General features: G+C 40.0%; 1 protein-coding gene across 4 annotated transcripts in view; it reads right to left on the bottom strand.

Moving 5' to 3' along the window:
- The window catches only part of clstn1 (calsyntenin 1), a 60,836-nt gene extending 47,295 nt beyond the window's left edge, over positions 1-13,541 (bottom strand). For 3 of the 4 annotated variants that reach the window (XM_033969049.2, XM_033969051.2, XM_033969050.2), the window contains exon 1: positions 13,293-13,535. In XM_033969049.2, coding sequence (XP_033824940.1) covers positions 13,293-13,374 — 82 coding nt within the window. In that variant the 5' untranslated portion in view covers positions 13,375-13,535. Of the gene's footprint in view, positions 1-13,292 lie in introns of all 4 variants that reach the window. The other variant, XM_033969052.2, reaches the window with a different exon arrangement.
- Between the last annotated feature and the right edge of the window lie 3,458 nt (positions 13,542-16,999).

Below are 16,999 nucleotides of genomic sequence, written 5' to 3'. Positions count from 1 at the left end.
CTTTGCTCCGTTTCAGTGCAGACTACATGAAGAAATAGCAGTTATTAAGCACGTTTATATCTGAATTCTTTGGATTTTGACAGAAATAAAGGCTTGTCAAGGCATTTTAAAAAGAAAAAGTAGCATATTCATATTTATTGTGCTAGCGTCCACAAAATCTCGCAATAAATATGGTACTGTGAAATGCATCTCGTAAAAATATACAGAGAGATATGGACACTTTAAAGCAGAGATGTTACTACAAAAATGTGTCTACACTGCTCTCAGATCCAGTTTGTTGTAGAAAAACGTTGGGCGTGTTTGTACTAAATTCAAATTAGATCATTTGGGTAAAAATACCAAAACCAGCCCCATAAATATCAGCCCAAAAATATCGGCAGAGCTAATTCGCTATTGGTTTCTCTGGATCCTAAAACGATATTGGTCTGACAGTAACACCTAGCTGCTCGTTTTTTAATGCTTACATATAATATTGAAGGATTAATTGACTTTTAAAACATATCATAGATGCAATTGTGGGTTTTTTGTTCAAGTATTAGCTCCAAACAGGTATTTCTCGTGTCGCAAGTGCGTAAAAAAAATCACAATGAACATGTTTTACGCGATGAAATCAACACATGTAAAGCCAAACCCAACATCTCCGCTCTGTAAAAATACCTGTAACTGTATCGTCTAACACTCAGGGACTTTTTGTGTTCTGCCTCATTATTGCAGGGGCGTAAATAAAAGCTTTGTGTTGCCAGGTTGGCTCTCAGAATACTCCCATTTGCTGCTTTAGTACAGTGAGGAAAAGGACAGAAGGAGGGAGTGTCGCAGCTCCAATGGCACACTGCAGACCGCGAGGTGTTTCCACGGAGACGAGGAGAAGAACTGAACAATCTGAACCACTCCAGTCGCTGTAAAAAAGAGCCACTTCTGTACGGCAATTCAAGGCTATTTGTACCGTCTTTGGGCACTGGGTATTTTGATAATACTAGTGATAGTGCTGGGATAATGATCGCAGCTTGAGTCATTCTAATGGCACAGAAATGGTGGAAATATGTGTGTTTTTTAAGGGGTGGGATGACACAATGTGCAATTTTGAAGCTAAAACAAGACAATTGTGACCTAAACTGCATTATCGACTACACATTTTAGAACAACAATCCAAATAATTTCTCCCATGAATCAATATGTTTGTGTAAATCTGCTGTAAACTCTCTCATCCACATCATTAGTACAAACTGGAAATAATCTTAAGTAACCGTGACCAGGGAACATATGCTACGTTCTTATATAAGAGGAGTCGGGGTCAGCGCGTTACACAGGTCTGTTTCTAAACACACAACCCCTTCATGGAGCTTCAGCCCGAAATATCCCGCTTGGACAAACAAAGCGCAGCCCGATCGGTGAAGGTATGTAGATCCAACTTTAGGTCTGGCTCATATTCGCAGCCGACCTCCTCTTTTTCTGGTCAGATCTTGGTCAAGTAAAGCCAGAGGTGGTGCAAGTATTCGTTGCCTTTACTCATTTACTTAAGTTCACTATCTTAACTTGAGTAAAAGTTTTTGGTTACTTCCTACTTCTAAGTCGACAAGTGACAAAAGCTTTATGTTGATAATCTTGACCCGCTCCTTCACATATGATTTCATTTTTCTCAGTTTTGAGGTCTATCCTTACCACATTTTGCACAACAGTTTATGTTTTTGTCATTCCAATTACATTAACTTCAAATGTCCAGATGACGATACGATGAGTTTTGAGTCATAGTTTACCCAAATACTCCTTTTCTTTTTTCTTTTTTCATATTTTTATTCATGTGTGAACAAATATTACAGTGCACAGTCATTTAAAACGACAAATGCATACACACCTTTTTAATTTTTTATATAACAAGAACTAAAACTTAAAAAAAATAAATAAATAAATAAAATAATATAATAATAATACATAAAATAATAATAGTAATAGTACAAAAATTAATGAATTAATTAGTCACACAAATCTTGAGTAAATATATGAATAAGAGCATCACACAATAAATAATAAAAAATATATTATAAATCATAACAAAATAAATAATAGTACTAATATTATACGTAAATCAAAAATAAATAAGGGGGACGGATGGGGGGGTGTCAGTCAATAAATGGTTGCCACTTTCTATCCAAATACTCTTTACTTTTACTTGAGTAATTTGTTGGACCACTGAAGTCGTATTATTTTGAAGTAATGGTACTTTTCCTATGGTACAATCATGGCTACTCTACTGACCTCGGACTAAAGCCCCCGTTGGCAGGCACACTTCCTTGTTTGTCTATCTTTTGCACAGCTTGTTTCGGCACAGAGCTGGTGCAGTTCAGACTTGTGACGATTCAAACTTGTGGCCCTTAAAGAAAAAAAAGAAAAAAAAACACACGCACAGCCCTGGGCCCCTCTCAGCACTCAAACAGGAGAGCCTCTCAGTTTCCCTGCCAAGTAGCAACATTTGTTTGTCCTACGCGCCATCTCAGCAGCGGACCCACCCTCCTCCACGGCCTGAAACGCGTCTGGAGGATGAGGGGGGGTTGGGAGGGTCGCTGAGGTTTCGTGCGACTCAATCAGGTCTCTGTGAAGCACACAAAGGGCCACAGTGAGGGAGCAGGGACCAGGGGCCAGACTCCAGCTGACCTGCACATTTAGGCGGCAGGTAGTGCGATCTCTAATTACGCAGCTTCAAATGTTTTCTCACGCTGAAGAGAAAATATGTTACGTTTTTTTCGGGTCACCGCAGGAAAGCATAGTTGTCCTGCTTTGTACATGATCCATTTTCTCTTTTCTTATCAAAATCACTTGAAAATTGTCACATTAAGGTCCCCCCTTGTTTACAGATGTTATTCAAACAGATAAAGAGTCAATATCATCTTAAATGAACAGGTTTATTCAAAAAAATTAAGACTAGAACCAGTAAAAAACGTCATTGTGTTTCTGTTCGAGGGGTTAAGTGTGTGGAACAACCTCGATGATAAATTAAAAAGCTCCTACACAATAGAAACATTTAAAAAGAGGTACAGTATAAAACATTACTTTTTGAAAATTACACTCAGGAATGATTAACGTGGGCTGTCGTGGTTTGTAGTTTTTTTCTTTTGTTTATATATTGAGTCATATGTTGTAGAACTGATGCTGCTTTTCTTTGAATTCTTGTGTGTTATTATTAAAATGGTTTAGGCGTTGTAAGTTTTTTTTTTTTTACTTCAGCCTAAACCCTTTCGGTCATGATAGAAATGTGATGTACAACAATGTCATACAAGTTGAATAATGATTGATTTGAATGTAATGACTGAATAAATAAATAAATAAAATAAAATAAAAATAAATACATTAAAATAAATAATAAAATTAAATTAAAATAAATAAATAAAAATACAATAAAATAAATTAAATTAAATTAAAATGAGAGGAAATGAAATGAAATGTATAAGCCACTCAAAGCACTTTACATCAAGGAACCACTCACCCATTCACACGCACACTCATACCCCAGTGTACGCAGACACTGGTGGCGAGATGGTTTAAGTTTCTTGCCCAAGGACACAACGACAGCAGTTATCTGTGGGAGCTGGAATCACACCGCCAACCTGCGGGTCGGCGCATCTGACACCAACTGAACTACTGACACTTTGCAATTTAGTTCACAAATCATTCATTGCAAACCATCAGTCACTGCATACACGATGGTGGTATGAAAGTGTAACCACAACTGCTCTGGGGTAGACTGATGGAAGCGAGGCCACAGATCCAGGGTGTCAAATGTTAGTAATGTAATGTAAAACACTCCTGCACTGTTGGAAGCTATGGGGCGGACAGCTTCTGGTTTTGGATGCAATGAGGTCATCTTTGCTACAATAAAGGCAAGGCAAGTTTATTTGTACAGCGCAATTCCTACACAAAGTGCTTTACAGAATGAGAAAGACATTAAAATGACAATACAAACAAATCAAAACGTAAATAATCATCATAAAATTAACAGTAAAACAGAAGAGTGCAGAATAAAAAAACGTTTCAGTCGTATGCACAGCTGAACAGAACCTGGATTTAAACATCGTCAAAGTAAAGGCCCGTCTCACATCTTCAGGAAGACAACAACGGACTATCTTTGAACAAAAACAGTATTATATTTGTCTACACCACAGGGTTTATCCGTATTAATAACCATCTGTGGATGACCTGCGGCTCCGGTCTGCAGGTAATGGCCTCTCCTGTTACCCATTCCTCAAGCTAATGCCCCTTTTCTCACATTAGCGCAGAGGCAGCGGCAAAACGAGGCAGCAGCACCGTCTCTCCTGGAAACAAAGGGACTCATGGGAAACCACAGAGGCCACAGAGGCTTGGCTTTATATAAATCCTATGGGATGTGTTTAAGCAGCACTATTGCAACACTACTATTGCAAAATATTACCTGTGGCTTGACCAAACCTATCATTATTTATACACGTGGGAGGAGGCGTAAGAGGCATTGAGTTCGGTTCAAAACTACTAATAAATATTCATAAATTATTCATCTTTGAGCTATTTTCAAACCACAAACGTATGCAAATGAGAAATACAGCCTAGATGATGATGTTTACAATGCAAATCTAGAGCAGTGATTTTTATCTTAATGAATGTTTTAAAAGAAATGCTGTGATAGTTACAATATCAGGTATAATAAATTGTTTAAGAAGATGCAAATATTTATTTTAATTTCAGACGGGACAATTAGCACCACGGGGGTAAAGAGTGGGGAGAGACGTTCAGCCAATTTGCTTGCTAAAAAAGAAAAAGAATTGAAAACGCATTGTTATTTTGTGCCTGCCTTGCCGCAAATCTGGTCTGGCAACGTCACCTGCTTGTCTTAATGGAACCAGATAACCGTAATGCCATACTTTGGAACATTCCAGGCAAAAGCAATAACATCTCCATGGAGAAAAGCAGGTGTGGAAGTTACATACAGCACTTTTAAGGCTTTGAGGCTTTAGCTCTGATGTTAATTTAATATCTGGGTATTTTATCTTGACCAAAGTGCAGAAGTCTACAGTTTCAAGTGTCGTTATTATTCCCTGTGGTAGTATTTGCATAAAAACTAAATGCGATTCTTCTGGACTTTCTCATCATCCGGCAGCAGGACCCATTCTTTACAGTTCACCGCCTCCTTTCAAACCTAAAAGGCACAAATGAGCACGGAGTCAGGGCCGACCCCAATCCAGCGCAGTGTTCTCAGGCCACAAAAATCACTTCGCTTCAACTTCAACAACCTCTTTGCACCAATTCACAAAGATTAGTCCAGATTCTTAAGAGGCTTGAGAGTTGTGATCCTTCAAACAGGGAGCACATTGTGACAAGCCCCCCGGCCAAAGTGTGGACCTGAAAGCCCTTTGTTCTCGTGACTAATCTGAGGAGAAATATGGAAACTAATGCAACTGTGAACTTACAAGAACTGTAGTGATAAAGGGGTTTTTCACACCGCGGCCTCTCAAATATGTAGAAAATGCTAGTGTGACAGTATTAAAACTGTACTAACCCATGAATACAAACAGGCTTTAATTATATCAACTTTTTGGATGGAATTGGCATTTTTCGGCCGTGTATCTTGAAAAAATTAAACAAGAATACAACTAAAAAAAAGACTATTTGGAAATGAACACACAGGTTAATGTTTGGAAAAAATATCTGTGCAACCCCTCAGTCGTCCAGGTCTGATCCACGGCAAAATACGAAGTTTAAATCTGTCAACAGCTCCCAGATTTAAACTTTGTCTTTTGTTTGGAAAAAAGGCAGCTTGGGACCTTAGAGGAATGGCTTTTTTTATATTGAAAAGCAACAACTGTTATAGAAATCCCACTTTTATACTGTCCTGAAGGCCTCACTGCCAGCTCAACACTTGTTATTGTTATCTTAGCCTGCATCGTCACAGGTATAATACTCCCTACAACAGAAGCATAGGGAGATTGGACCGCACTAGGCGAGAATGGCCATTATAACAGTGTCTTGAGGGTTCAGATCTGTGGTGCTGGGTCGTAATGATGGTAAACAAACTTCTCCTGCGTCAGAAATGTTATATTAGAGTCTATTTTTAGTTTATTTTTAAGTCTATTTTTTTAATTATTTTAAGCAATTTATCTATTATCTTGTTTTATTGCATGTACCATTTTGCTTCTGTTCTTTAACTGTGCGGTGCAATACTGGAATTTCCCCACTGTGGGACTAATAAAGGCATATCTTATCTTATCTTATCTTAAATCCAGCGTCATGCGTCGTCTCTTCAACTCTCAGGCTATTTCAATTTATTCCACGACATCAACTTTGCATGTATTTTCTTACTGATTCATTTCCTGTTCAGTTGCTTTGTATTCCAACAAATCTTTGTGAGTTCCATAGATTGTCGTCACCCATAGCGTTCGGCTCCGGTCAAATGAAGCTCATCGTAGTTATAATTAGGAGTTAAGTTGCATAATAGGAATTCTCACCGCAAGTATCATAGCAACCAAAGAGCCAATCAGGAGCAACACTGTCCATTCCTGTTGCTAACGCTAGCGGGAGCAACTTCACAGCAGTTACAGAGAGAGTCGATGGAGCCGGAAGCGCGCACATGCTCACTTCCTGTTTTCGCTACGTCCATTCATACATGCAGTCAACGGCGAATTCTGAATAGTTTTTGCATTCTCCACCACAATACACCACACCTTATTATCTGGCGTCACTCTGTCAGTGAATATTGTCCCGTGCTGTTGTGACATGTGGCTTCACCTGCTGCGGAGTTAATAAAGGCCCTCTTATCTTTAACTACACGTAGCCGCACGGCATTTATGAAAACACAATTTAGCTGTGGACTCTGGGGGGAAATTATGGCTTCAAAACTGCAGTCTGGCCTTGTGGAAGATAAATACAGCAATTATTGGAAATTTCATGTCTGACTTCTTTTATCCAATTCAAAAAGAGCGATCTATTAGACTCTTTCACAGCTGCCACCTTTGTTTTCTGATAAAAACCTTCTTTAGCATTTCTACTCCGAGTGTCGCAAGGTGTTTACCGCAGAGTCATATAAGTAATAAACAATAAAAACGTTCACTTGCGTTGTCACGATACTAAGGAATAGACTCGATACTCACTTCCAATACCGCGATGATGATGAAAAACACTACTTATTTAGACAATACTTCAACTTTAAATCATAGTACTTTCTTTTATATCACCATTTGGTCTTATACAGCTGAAGATCATTGTAAAAATATTCAGGAAAGGTTCATTTCTCTCCTGTAAATGTGACTTTTTTACTATCAATACCTGCTCAAATGAGTATTTAGTTTCAATACTAACTTCGGTATTGATTAGTGTCTGATTTTCGATATTTTTGACAATCCTACAACTTCAGATATCCAAAATTACGATACCCAGCAACTAAAACTAGCATCAAAACTAGATCCTCATTTGACCAAATAATAATAATAATGAAAATAAATCACATAAATAGTCCAAATTTGTATGTTTCCTGAGTAGTTTTTGAACTCCTATCAAACTACGCAACATTAAAGATGCAATTATTACATCAGTTTTGTGAATTAAACCTCATCCTAAGAATCAAAATTGAGTTCAAAATGTTAGTATTGTGCCATCATTCTGCAGAAAAACAACTGATTGTGAATGGTGGTATGCAGATGTGCAGAGAGCGGCATGGGAACAAAGCAGTCATTGTCAGCTGTGAGAACTCACATAGTTTCGAGTTTGTCATAACATACAAGCTGCATGACACGGGACACAGTGACCGCTGACAGACCGAGGGATAGAAATGCGCTGGTGTCATAAGGCTCGGGTTACTACATCATGGTGGTGCACAGGTTTGCATTGTAGGAAGTTAAAATGATGCAAAAGCTTATGGGTAACGTAAGGGCTGAACTTAAACTTGACTTTTTCACAATTCTGCAGCTAATTTCTCCAAACTCTACAATAAATGTTTAAAAAAAGCATTGTGTCTTTTACGCTTAGACTGTACAAAAAGTGGATTAAGTTGAATTTGACGTCACCCACAGCGTTCGGTTTTAGTCAAATGAAGCTCGTCGAGGTTAGCGGTTACAGGAGCGAATTTGGAGCAGAGTTCCATAGCTGCAATTCCGACCGCGAGTATCATAGCAACCAAAGAGCGAATCAGGAGCGAGGCTGTTGAAGGTAACGCCCCCCTTCCTGCCAACACTGCCTAGCAACGCTGTCAATCAAACCTGTAACCTAGAGCGGGTTAAAATGAACATAACAAAGAGCAAAATGATGAGTCTGACAGAATAATCGGACGTCACGGACCCCCCTTTGCTGACTAGTGTCCCGCTCTCCCCTCGCACTGTCCCCCTCTCCTCTTGCATTAACAATTTATTTTTTTTAAAAAGCGTCTACAGTATCCACGCAGTTGACAGTCATTAGATAAGTCTGAAAATGAAAAATCGATCCACCCCTCCTTGTTGTCACTCGTTGGTTTAGTCCATTGCTCCGACGACGCTTAATTTGCTTAATTTTTCGCGGCAAAGAGACAAAAATTAGAGAAAATGTGTCCGCCATTAGCTGTTTATTAGCGAATTTCAATAAAGCCTAAATAATGAAAGACGTACATGGAGTTTTTAGAACAATTAAGTGTTGAATTTTGTTCATATTTTCATTTTGTTCAACAGTATTTTGTACAGTTAGCTTATTTGTACATAAACTGTTCACTGAATACTTTCTCATTGTTCTGCAGCTGTTACAGAGAGAGCGGCAACAGTTTTTCAATAGAAAGCGAATTGGAGTCACAATCTATGGTTTTACCCCCAAAGATGAGCTAACCAATGTAAAAGTGACACCAAACATTATTCTCGACTACTTCCAGGGGTAAAACATCCAATTAGCATTTGCCTTTGGTTATGTAACAGGAACAAAACACAAAACAAAACAGTCACGGGATGTTTATGAGCGCTATTGTCGAGGGCTGTCAGTGGAACAGTGTGGGGTTTACTTTAAATGCGTGGGAATGGACAGGCCCATTTACCACAAATTAAAGCTAAGTTACCTGTTTTACAAAATACAAAACACAAAAAGGAGGGAGGACGTTAAATCTAACCAGTTTGAACCGCTCTTTGGCACGTTGCTATCGGACTATTAATATACATTTTTGGCTACGTGCACAGCTTTAGAAGAGCTTTTTTTACTCAGCAGGAGCAGACAGCCAACGTACTGTCAGTCCTACCCAGCTGACGGCTCGTACTTCCTGGTTTGCAATAGATAAAATGGTGGTACCCGGGTTTTAATAATACTTAATGAACATAATGGTGCCAATGCCGTATGTGAAAATGTGAGGCTACATAAGTTATTTTGTCAGACAGGAGAATTTTGTTTACAGTGCACCAACTGAAACTCAAAGTGCAAAACTAAGTCCAGTCTAGAGGAGTGTTGAAAAAAATTGATTCTTAAAAGGATCACGATTTCCGCCACGGTAAAATACCCCCTTTAAATTCACCTGACACTGCCTCTGTGGAGTTTACACACGTTTCTCCTGTGTAAGCCTCCGCCTTGGGTTAAATGGGTTTTTTTCATGGTTTTAAGACATGGTTTGCTGCTGGACTTTCCACCTCTCCACGGTCCAGAGCGAGGAGAGGTGGGGGGGTTGTTTTAGAGCAAACTGACACACACACACACACACACACACACACACACACACACAGAGCAGAGAGCAGGAGACTTATGTGACACCGCACTGAGACAAAGGAGAGATGACCAGGACATCAGTGCTACTTTGCATCGCTTTAACGCTGTGGTTTGCTTTGCCGTGTTGATGTTCGCAGCGAAGGAAAGCTAAAGCGCTAACTACAGCTACAATTTGTCGAAGCTAAAAGGTCAGAGCTCCATTTGAGGCAAATACGTGATTGCATTTATCAGAAAATATTTATAATTTTAGGCAAACGTATTCAAGTTTAATGACTGCAGGATGAATTAACTGGGCCTGTATAATGACTGAATACATCTGTTATTTTTATTAAATTATAAACTAATAATATAAATACAAATAGAGGCAATTTCAAGTGTCTTCTGTGAGATTCTTGTCTGATCTGAGCAGCTCTTTTCTGTTTGGATGCATAGTTTATATAAAAGATAGTTAAAACAGAGAACTTGTTTCTTGTTTTTGAACGAAAAACAGCTTCAGAATTGACTTAAGAATCGTTTTTGCATCAAGAATCGGGACCCCAATACTCAAAAACAAACAGCCAGGGACGTAAAGTAACATCACGCTTCTAGTCAACCTCTTTCTCTTGCAGCGTCCACCTGTGTTAACGTCATTTCAAACCGCAGTAGTAATCTCAGTGGACTTGTGTGTAGGATGCCCCCACAGCTGAATATACCATGCATATGTTAACTAAGCTCCCACAAAGAAGCAGGGCCCCCAATTTGCTCTAGTGGGATCAGTTAATGTGATGATGAATGAGCCACAAAACTTCCCAGCAGCCTGCGTCTCTTTTGTGCGAGTCTGTTTACACACAAGAAGCCGCTGCTGAACCAAAAAGCCCGGACTTAGACTGGTCAAAACACCGGACAGCTGTGGGACATCGGACGGCGGAGGTTAAAATCAATAAAGAACAGGAATTGATTGAGAACATTTAGCGGAGGGATGAGGGATGAGGCGTGCCCCTGGTGATGTATGGCTGCTCCGGTTCACAGCAACGGCACAGACCAGCACTGATGAAGTCGTGAATCAAACACAGCGAGATATAAGAGACTGAAGCATCCGTATGTAGATGTTTGAGGAATATGATAATTATGCTTTTATATTCAGTGTCTATTTTATATTTGGGTTTCTTTTGGAGACATTAAAGCAGTGATTTGGCTTTTTTTGTTATAACAGATGCCCAAATTCATGTGTCCCTCTTCATTCATCCAGCCTCAGTCAGAACTATAACTGCATAAATATTTAAATCAGACCTGGTCCTTCTGCAAAATCAACTTTTCAGAGCTTTTAACCGCGTTATTCTGATTCTGCTGTTGTATAGCTTTTCTACCTAAGTATTTTATTCTGTTTTTAAGCATATCTTTTATAACTTTGTGCATGCCCTTATTTGTATTTGTATTTATTCAACGTGTTTATTATGTTGCACTTTATCACCGCAGTAAGTTTGTGTTCACAGACGATGGCAATAAAAGTCTTCTGATTCTGATTCTGACACTGACGTTACAGTTGTTTCCTTCTCATTTACCCTCTCAAAGTTGTATTTGGAGTGATTTGTGCAGGTCTGAATCGTCTTTAATCGCTTATTTTCCAAACGCCATATTGCGACTGTGACGTACTTATTTACATTCTTCAGTTTTATTTCCTTAATCGATGATACGTATAAGATTCAGCAGCGTCGCGTAGCCATTTTGACACAAATGCTAGCGTGATCTGCAGATACACGGCTCTTCGTTCGCGATGACGTTTACCGCGACGTCATTTCCCATTTGACACCGCGGTTTTCTAACGTAGAAGTTTATTCCAGTCGTTTTAGATGAGTATTGCGATTTTAAATGTGGAAATTAGAACATAATGATCCACGGGTGTCGTGCGTTATAGTATATAGTATAGTATAATAGGTCTGCTTTAGCATCGCAAGCAAAACTGACCATTAACTTCAATAAATACACTATACAATGCTGCCATTTGATGATTTGAAACTGGGGCAAAGACAAAATGATATGATAGTCCTGATAAAAGATGTGGTAATAGCTCTAACACTACTTTCAACATTTGTGTGCAACCCCGGGTGCAATTTGAGACGATAATATCTTGAAAGACATAAAAAAAAAACTCAAAATTGTTTCCTCAATAATTGCACGTGGTGACCTTTGGATGATTGAAGATAAGCTGCCACCAACCTGGCAATTTCTCATGCCTTTACAGATAAGAACGTAAAGCCCAGCAGGTGCACCGTCAACGCACACAAATCGTCCCCAGATAAAAAGACGACTTGAAACAGCGCTAGCATTAATAAAAACAGACATAAACCATTGCGCTAACAATACGCTGGCTCCAAAGTGCATTCCCTGCTTCTGGACTTGGCAACGGGGAAAAATATATGGACGCAAACTACAGTCTTGTTTTTCACAGGAACCATATAAGTTTCACGGTGTTATTTCATTCAAGGGGTGTGACAGAAATACTGAAAAGCAGCGGAGTAAATCGCTTGCAGCATGGTGGGACTGCTATGGCATGCTTAAAAGACCAGTGACTCAATACCCACCTGCCTCTCCACTCCCTGAACGCACAAGAGGTTTGGAAATTGTTAAAAAATATAGGCTTACGTTTAGAAATAGACTAGATTTGCGGGTCTAAACTAAGGAATGGGACTTAAGCAGGGACTAAATCAGGACAAGCCACATAAAGCAAAACTGAAACAAGAAAGAAACACAGAATCCAGCTAAATTAGAGCTACCAGAAGCATGGGTAAGACTCAGTTTAAGAAGTCAACAGCCTATAAGAGGTGCTAGAATGTCAGTGTGTAATGTGCAGCATGTGAAGCAAGTAAATCCACACTTTTGGTCACTGCAATGGTGTCCACTTATAGCTACATTGTATAGAAATAGCACCAGCACAAGGTTCTCTCTGTGCAAAATCATGTTCTATGTGGTCACATAAACCCAAACAGGACCTGCCACTGATGCATTATGCTTAATCCTGGTGATCACATCATATATTTTTAATCCAGCGACAAAAACAGAGGCTTTTGAAGAGGATCATCTGCAATGCGTAGCCAAAGAGCGCTGCCAAGCCAAAGCATTAGGCCTACGAGTCTACTACTGTGCGTAAAAACGAAACCATACGTGGATAAGGAGGAATTGGGAAGAAAATGATGGAGATTAAAGTAAATTATAAAGCATATGCTGAGTGTTACAGAGGTTTTATACATTATTTCAACTGGTGGAACTGAGAATGATCTGGAACCAAGAATAGATTGGATGGTACAGGAGGTCATTTGGTGAGCGCGAATTATTTTTAACGTGAAGAATTAACAGTTTAAAAATAATATAGTGTATCCAAGGGACTATTTATGTGGTTTGCTTTGGGATAAATGAATCAAAATGTGGAATTGCAGAGAGATGCACTTGCTGCGGACTGGATACTCCGCCTCATCCTTGCGCAGCGGACCATCCTGAACGCGCATCCCAGTTTCCACCCAATAACACCAGCGCCAAGGTCAGAATAAGGCAATTTACACCACTGGTACAGAAAGAATATCCTCTGTACTGCTATCCCGCAAGAAAACACGCTAGCCCAAAAGACAAGGCTATACAAATCCCCAGCTTAGTACCTTTAGCCGCCTGCGCCGCGCATAACAACAGTCCGAGGACCAGTCCAGCGGATGCAAAAGGTTTATTCCCTCGAAACCGCATCCCGACTTGGAGTTTGAACCTCGGCGAAGTGGAAACCGATGCCTCCTTGTGTCTTCTCCCCCTTCAGTCAGGATGGATGTTTCGTTTATAAACCAGAAGAGTAAATCCGGGAGGTGCGCGTGCCTAAGATGGCCGTCGTGCCCAGTGCGCTCTCCTCTCCGCTCTGTGCTCCAAGCCTCTGTCTGCGCTTCTCACAGGTTTGCACTGAGAGGCGTTCAGGGACTGTGGGAAACGTGGGTGGGTTTTGAGTAGGCTCCCTCCAGAGGCTCTCCCCGGGATGTAGTGGAGGGAGTGACGTGTGGTGCGTGTTGACCCTGTGCAGACAGAACACAAGAGGAGATGGAATGAGAGGATTTATGGAGCATTTTACTTGGAGAAATGATGAATGTGAGATATTATTAATCCCTCTTAGTAAATGCAGAGGCTTTATTTGCTACATTGTTGGAACACAATAGCAACTGGGGACTAAAGAGTGACACTGCCTTTTTATATTTGACATAGGCTGTAAAAATCCTGTCACATGTGATTTGATTTTAGACAAGCTGCGTTTTTCAGACGTTTGTAGCAGCAGGTTGGTTTGGTTTAGCACTGTAGTATCGAGAAAATAATGTAAAAACAAAGGAAAAAAGACATAAATCAGTTTGGCTATAGCAGTGACAGTAGATTTATGTTGTATTCTTATTGTTTTCTTATACTGTGGTGTTTTAAATGTAAAAATAAAACAAAAAGTCACGCGTTCCCTGTCCTTTATCTTCTTTCATTCCTTCTAGTCCATATCCAGAGCTATAACACAGACAGTCCAAATTCTGACCCTGACTCTGGCGCGTGAATGCAACGCGTGTCCAACCATGGCTCGTGACGTCAGTACTGTTATTGTGGGAGCGCGCGCAGCTCGTGCAGACTGGGGGGTATTTCAGAGACGGGGGCGAGGCCGGGGCCAACGTGCTGCTGCTGAGGCTGAATGAGGAGCTGTTCATTCGTCTCTAATGTGAGAAGGACATGCGTCATGTTGGACTGAGGTTTGGACTGAGCCGCTCCATTAATAAACAAATGCTGGATTAGGCCATTTACATCTGTGCTGACACCTTCTAAATGACACTCATTTACCTTCTCATTGTGGCCCCAGTGACATTACATTGTTAATAATCCGTGCTTAGCTGCAAACTTGATTCGGTTTGTCCCTTTGACCGTCACAATAGCAAATGTGTGTGCATTATATCTGCATAATGTGTGCACCATATCCGCATAATCAGGCATGGGCTAAATGAAGCAACTCACTGGGAATGAAAGTACAAAGAAACAAAGAAAGTCTCAGATTCTGATGAACACAGTAATAGTGCATTTGATGGCACAGTGCTACAGCTCATCTATTTGTAATTACCGAGTACTGAGACGCATTTAATGTAAGATATAAAATAATCATTAAAATGTGAAATTGATTCATCACTCTCTCTTCAGAGTGCTCCACAACAATAACAGATGCACAGTGGAGTAGTGAGGCCGTGCATTCCGAGCAGAGAGCAGGTTGTATCTAATCAGCCCTCACCCAGAAAGCAGCGCCCCGACGGGAGAACAGTTTGTTGTGTCTGCATCATGTTTTTTGCATAAGTCAGCCTTGATATGGTGATCCCACTGCTTCACTATCAGGAGAGTAAAATGTATCCAAGTCACGGCGAGGAAGCAAGGCCAGGAATATTGTGACAAAGACTCCCAATTTTAACATTTATTTTCATGATAACAGGTGGAGCTATAGTCGTTTTTCACAAAGACAGCGTTAGGGAATATTTTTGCTTCGAATAACGTGGAGCTATGGTTTACCTCCGCAGGTCCAAAGCTTTTATGTGCTCAGAGATGCTGTTCTAATTGCCGAATGTTATGTCAAGTCTCATGAACAAAACATAAATTGCAAGCAGACTTAGTAGAACACTTCAAAATCTAGTTATCACAAATATACAATTCTATCACAACTTGAAACTTAAAGCAAGTTTGAGTCTTTAAGTCATGTTATAATGTTGTTACCGCATTGAAAAACATACCTGGAGTTGCGTTTTGTTTCATTCGCACGTTTGAATAACCCTATATTATTAGTCTGTCTACATCTCCAAAGCTCAAAATGCTCCGTTCCACCTTGTGATGTCATGAAGTGATAGTTTCCAAGTTACCTTTTATCTTTTTTTTTTTTATTAGACATTGGCATTTCCAGGTTTGAAATGATCCAAATGTTTTCTGAGAAGCTTTAGGGAGCTTAAAAACACAGTGGAGCACTTCCTGTTTTACCACATGACATCACAAGGTGGAACAGAGTGTTTTCAGTTTGAGAAAAGAACTCAAGCCTTGTGTGTTAAACATGTGTGAATGAAAAAAACACAACTCCAGGCATGTTTGTAATGAGAAAACAACATTACAACACACAGTAGATCAGAAAATAGAATAATATGGGCCTTTAGCTGAACCAATTTTGGATTAATTTGACATCTGACTGGTGTAGGACTGGTGACTGTTTGGCATCCTACCAACCCGTCCCACAATCTGTTCCAGTGTTGAGTCGTGAAACGCGTGACTCTGATGTAAATTTAGCTCATAGTATAGTGCGGCTACTAAGTGTCTTACCCCAGACTCAGTGTTACACCCATTAACTCCAAACCGCACTGAATGGCTGCACTTACACTATATGAGGCCACAATGAAGTGACCAGTCTATAAACAGCGAGAGCGTCCGAGCTGCAGCCCTTCTCCAGTACAATGTGTGTTTGTTTGTCTTTGGCAGGACATGAAGTGAACTGGGTAAACGTCTAACTCCTCCAGCTGAAGTCTATGGCATGGAACTGTGATTATCCCGCGAATAAAACACAAAAACGATCCCGGGATGATTCGACGACAAGGTGAGAGACGTCATAGGACAGTTAGAGAGGTGTTACTTCCACTCTGCTGTGACTGGCAGATGTTCTCAACAGTTTTACAAGCTGGTCCCATTGTACACGTGAGCTAAAGGTTTATGGGCTATAGATGTTAATATGTGCTTTGTTTTCGGTTTGTTTAGGTGTCAGAGTTAGCGCTTCCTCACAAGGTTTTTGGGTGATATACACTGTTTATTCTGTATGTGCGCTTCATTCACTTTTTAGCCTATTTACCTCTGAATGGCGGTTATCAAAAACAAGCACGTTTAAAGCAGACATATTGTGCTTGCGTCTGCTATAAAGTTATAATCTGACACCTGTGGATCATTATGTTACAATTTGCACATTTTAAATCGCGATATTCATCCAAAACGACTTAATAAAAGGAACAAGTCCATCAAGTTCCACGTTAGAAAACTGCCCAATGGGAGCTGACGAATCTTGTTTCCATTTGTACTAAAATGACTATGCAACGCTGCCAAATCCTATGTGTATTAATGATTAAGAAAATAAAACTGGAGAACAAAGTAAGTACGTCACAGTGGCCGTGCGCCGATGCAGGTGAAATGGGGATTGATTGGCAATATGGCGTCTTGAAAATAAAAATATTGCCATTAAAGATCGCTCAAACCTGCACGAATCACTGCAAATACAACTTCGAGAAGGGAAATGCTTTAAAAGGAAAACGTCACCTGTATCCCTATTGCTTGTTGTCTAAATTTTAAAAAA

Source organism: Periophthalmus magnuspinnatus, chromosome 7 (genome assembly GCF_009829125.3).
Source record: "Periophthalmus magnuspinnatus isolate fPerMag1 chromosome 7, fPerMag1.2.pri, whole genome shotgun sequence".
NCBI lineage: Eukaryota > Metazoa > Chordata > Actinopteri > Gobiiformes > Gobiidae > Periophthalmus > Periophthalmus magnuspinnatus.
Note: the sequence above shows the minus strand (reverse complement) of the source record. Positions and strands in the feature narration are given on the sequence as shown.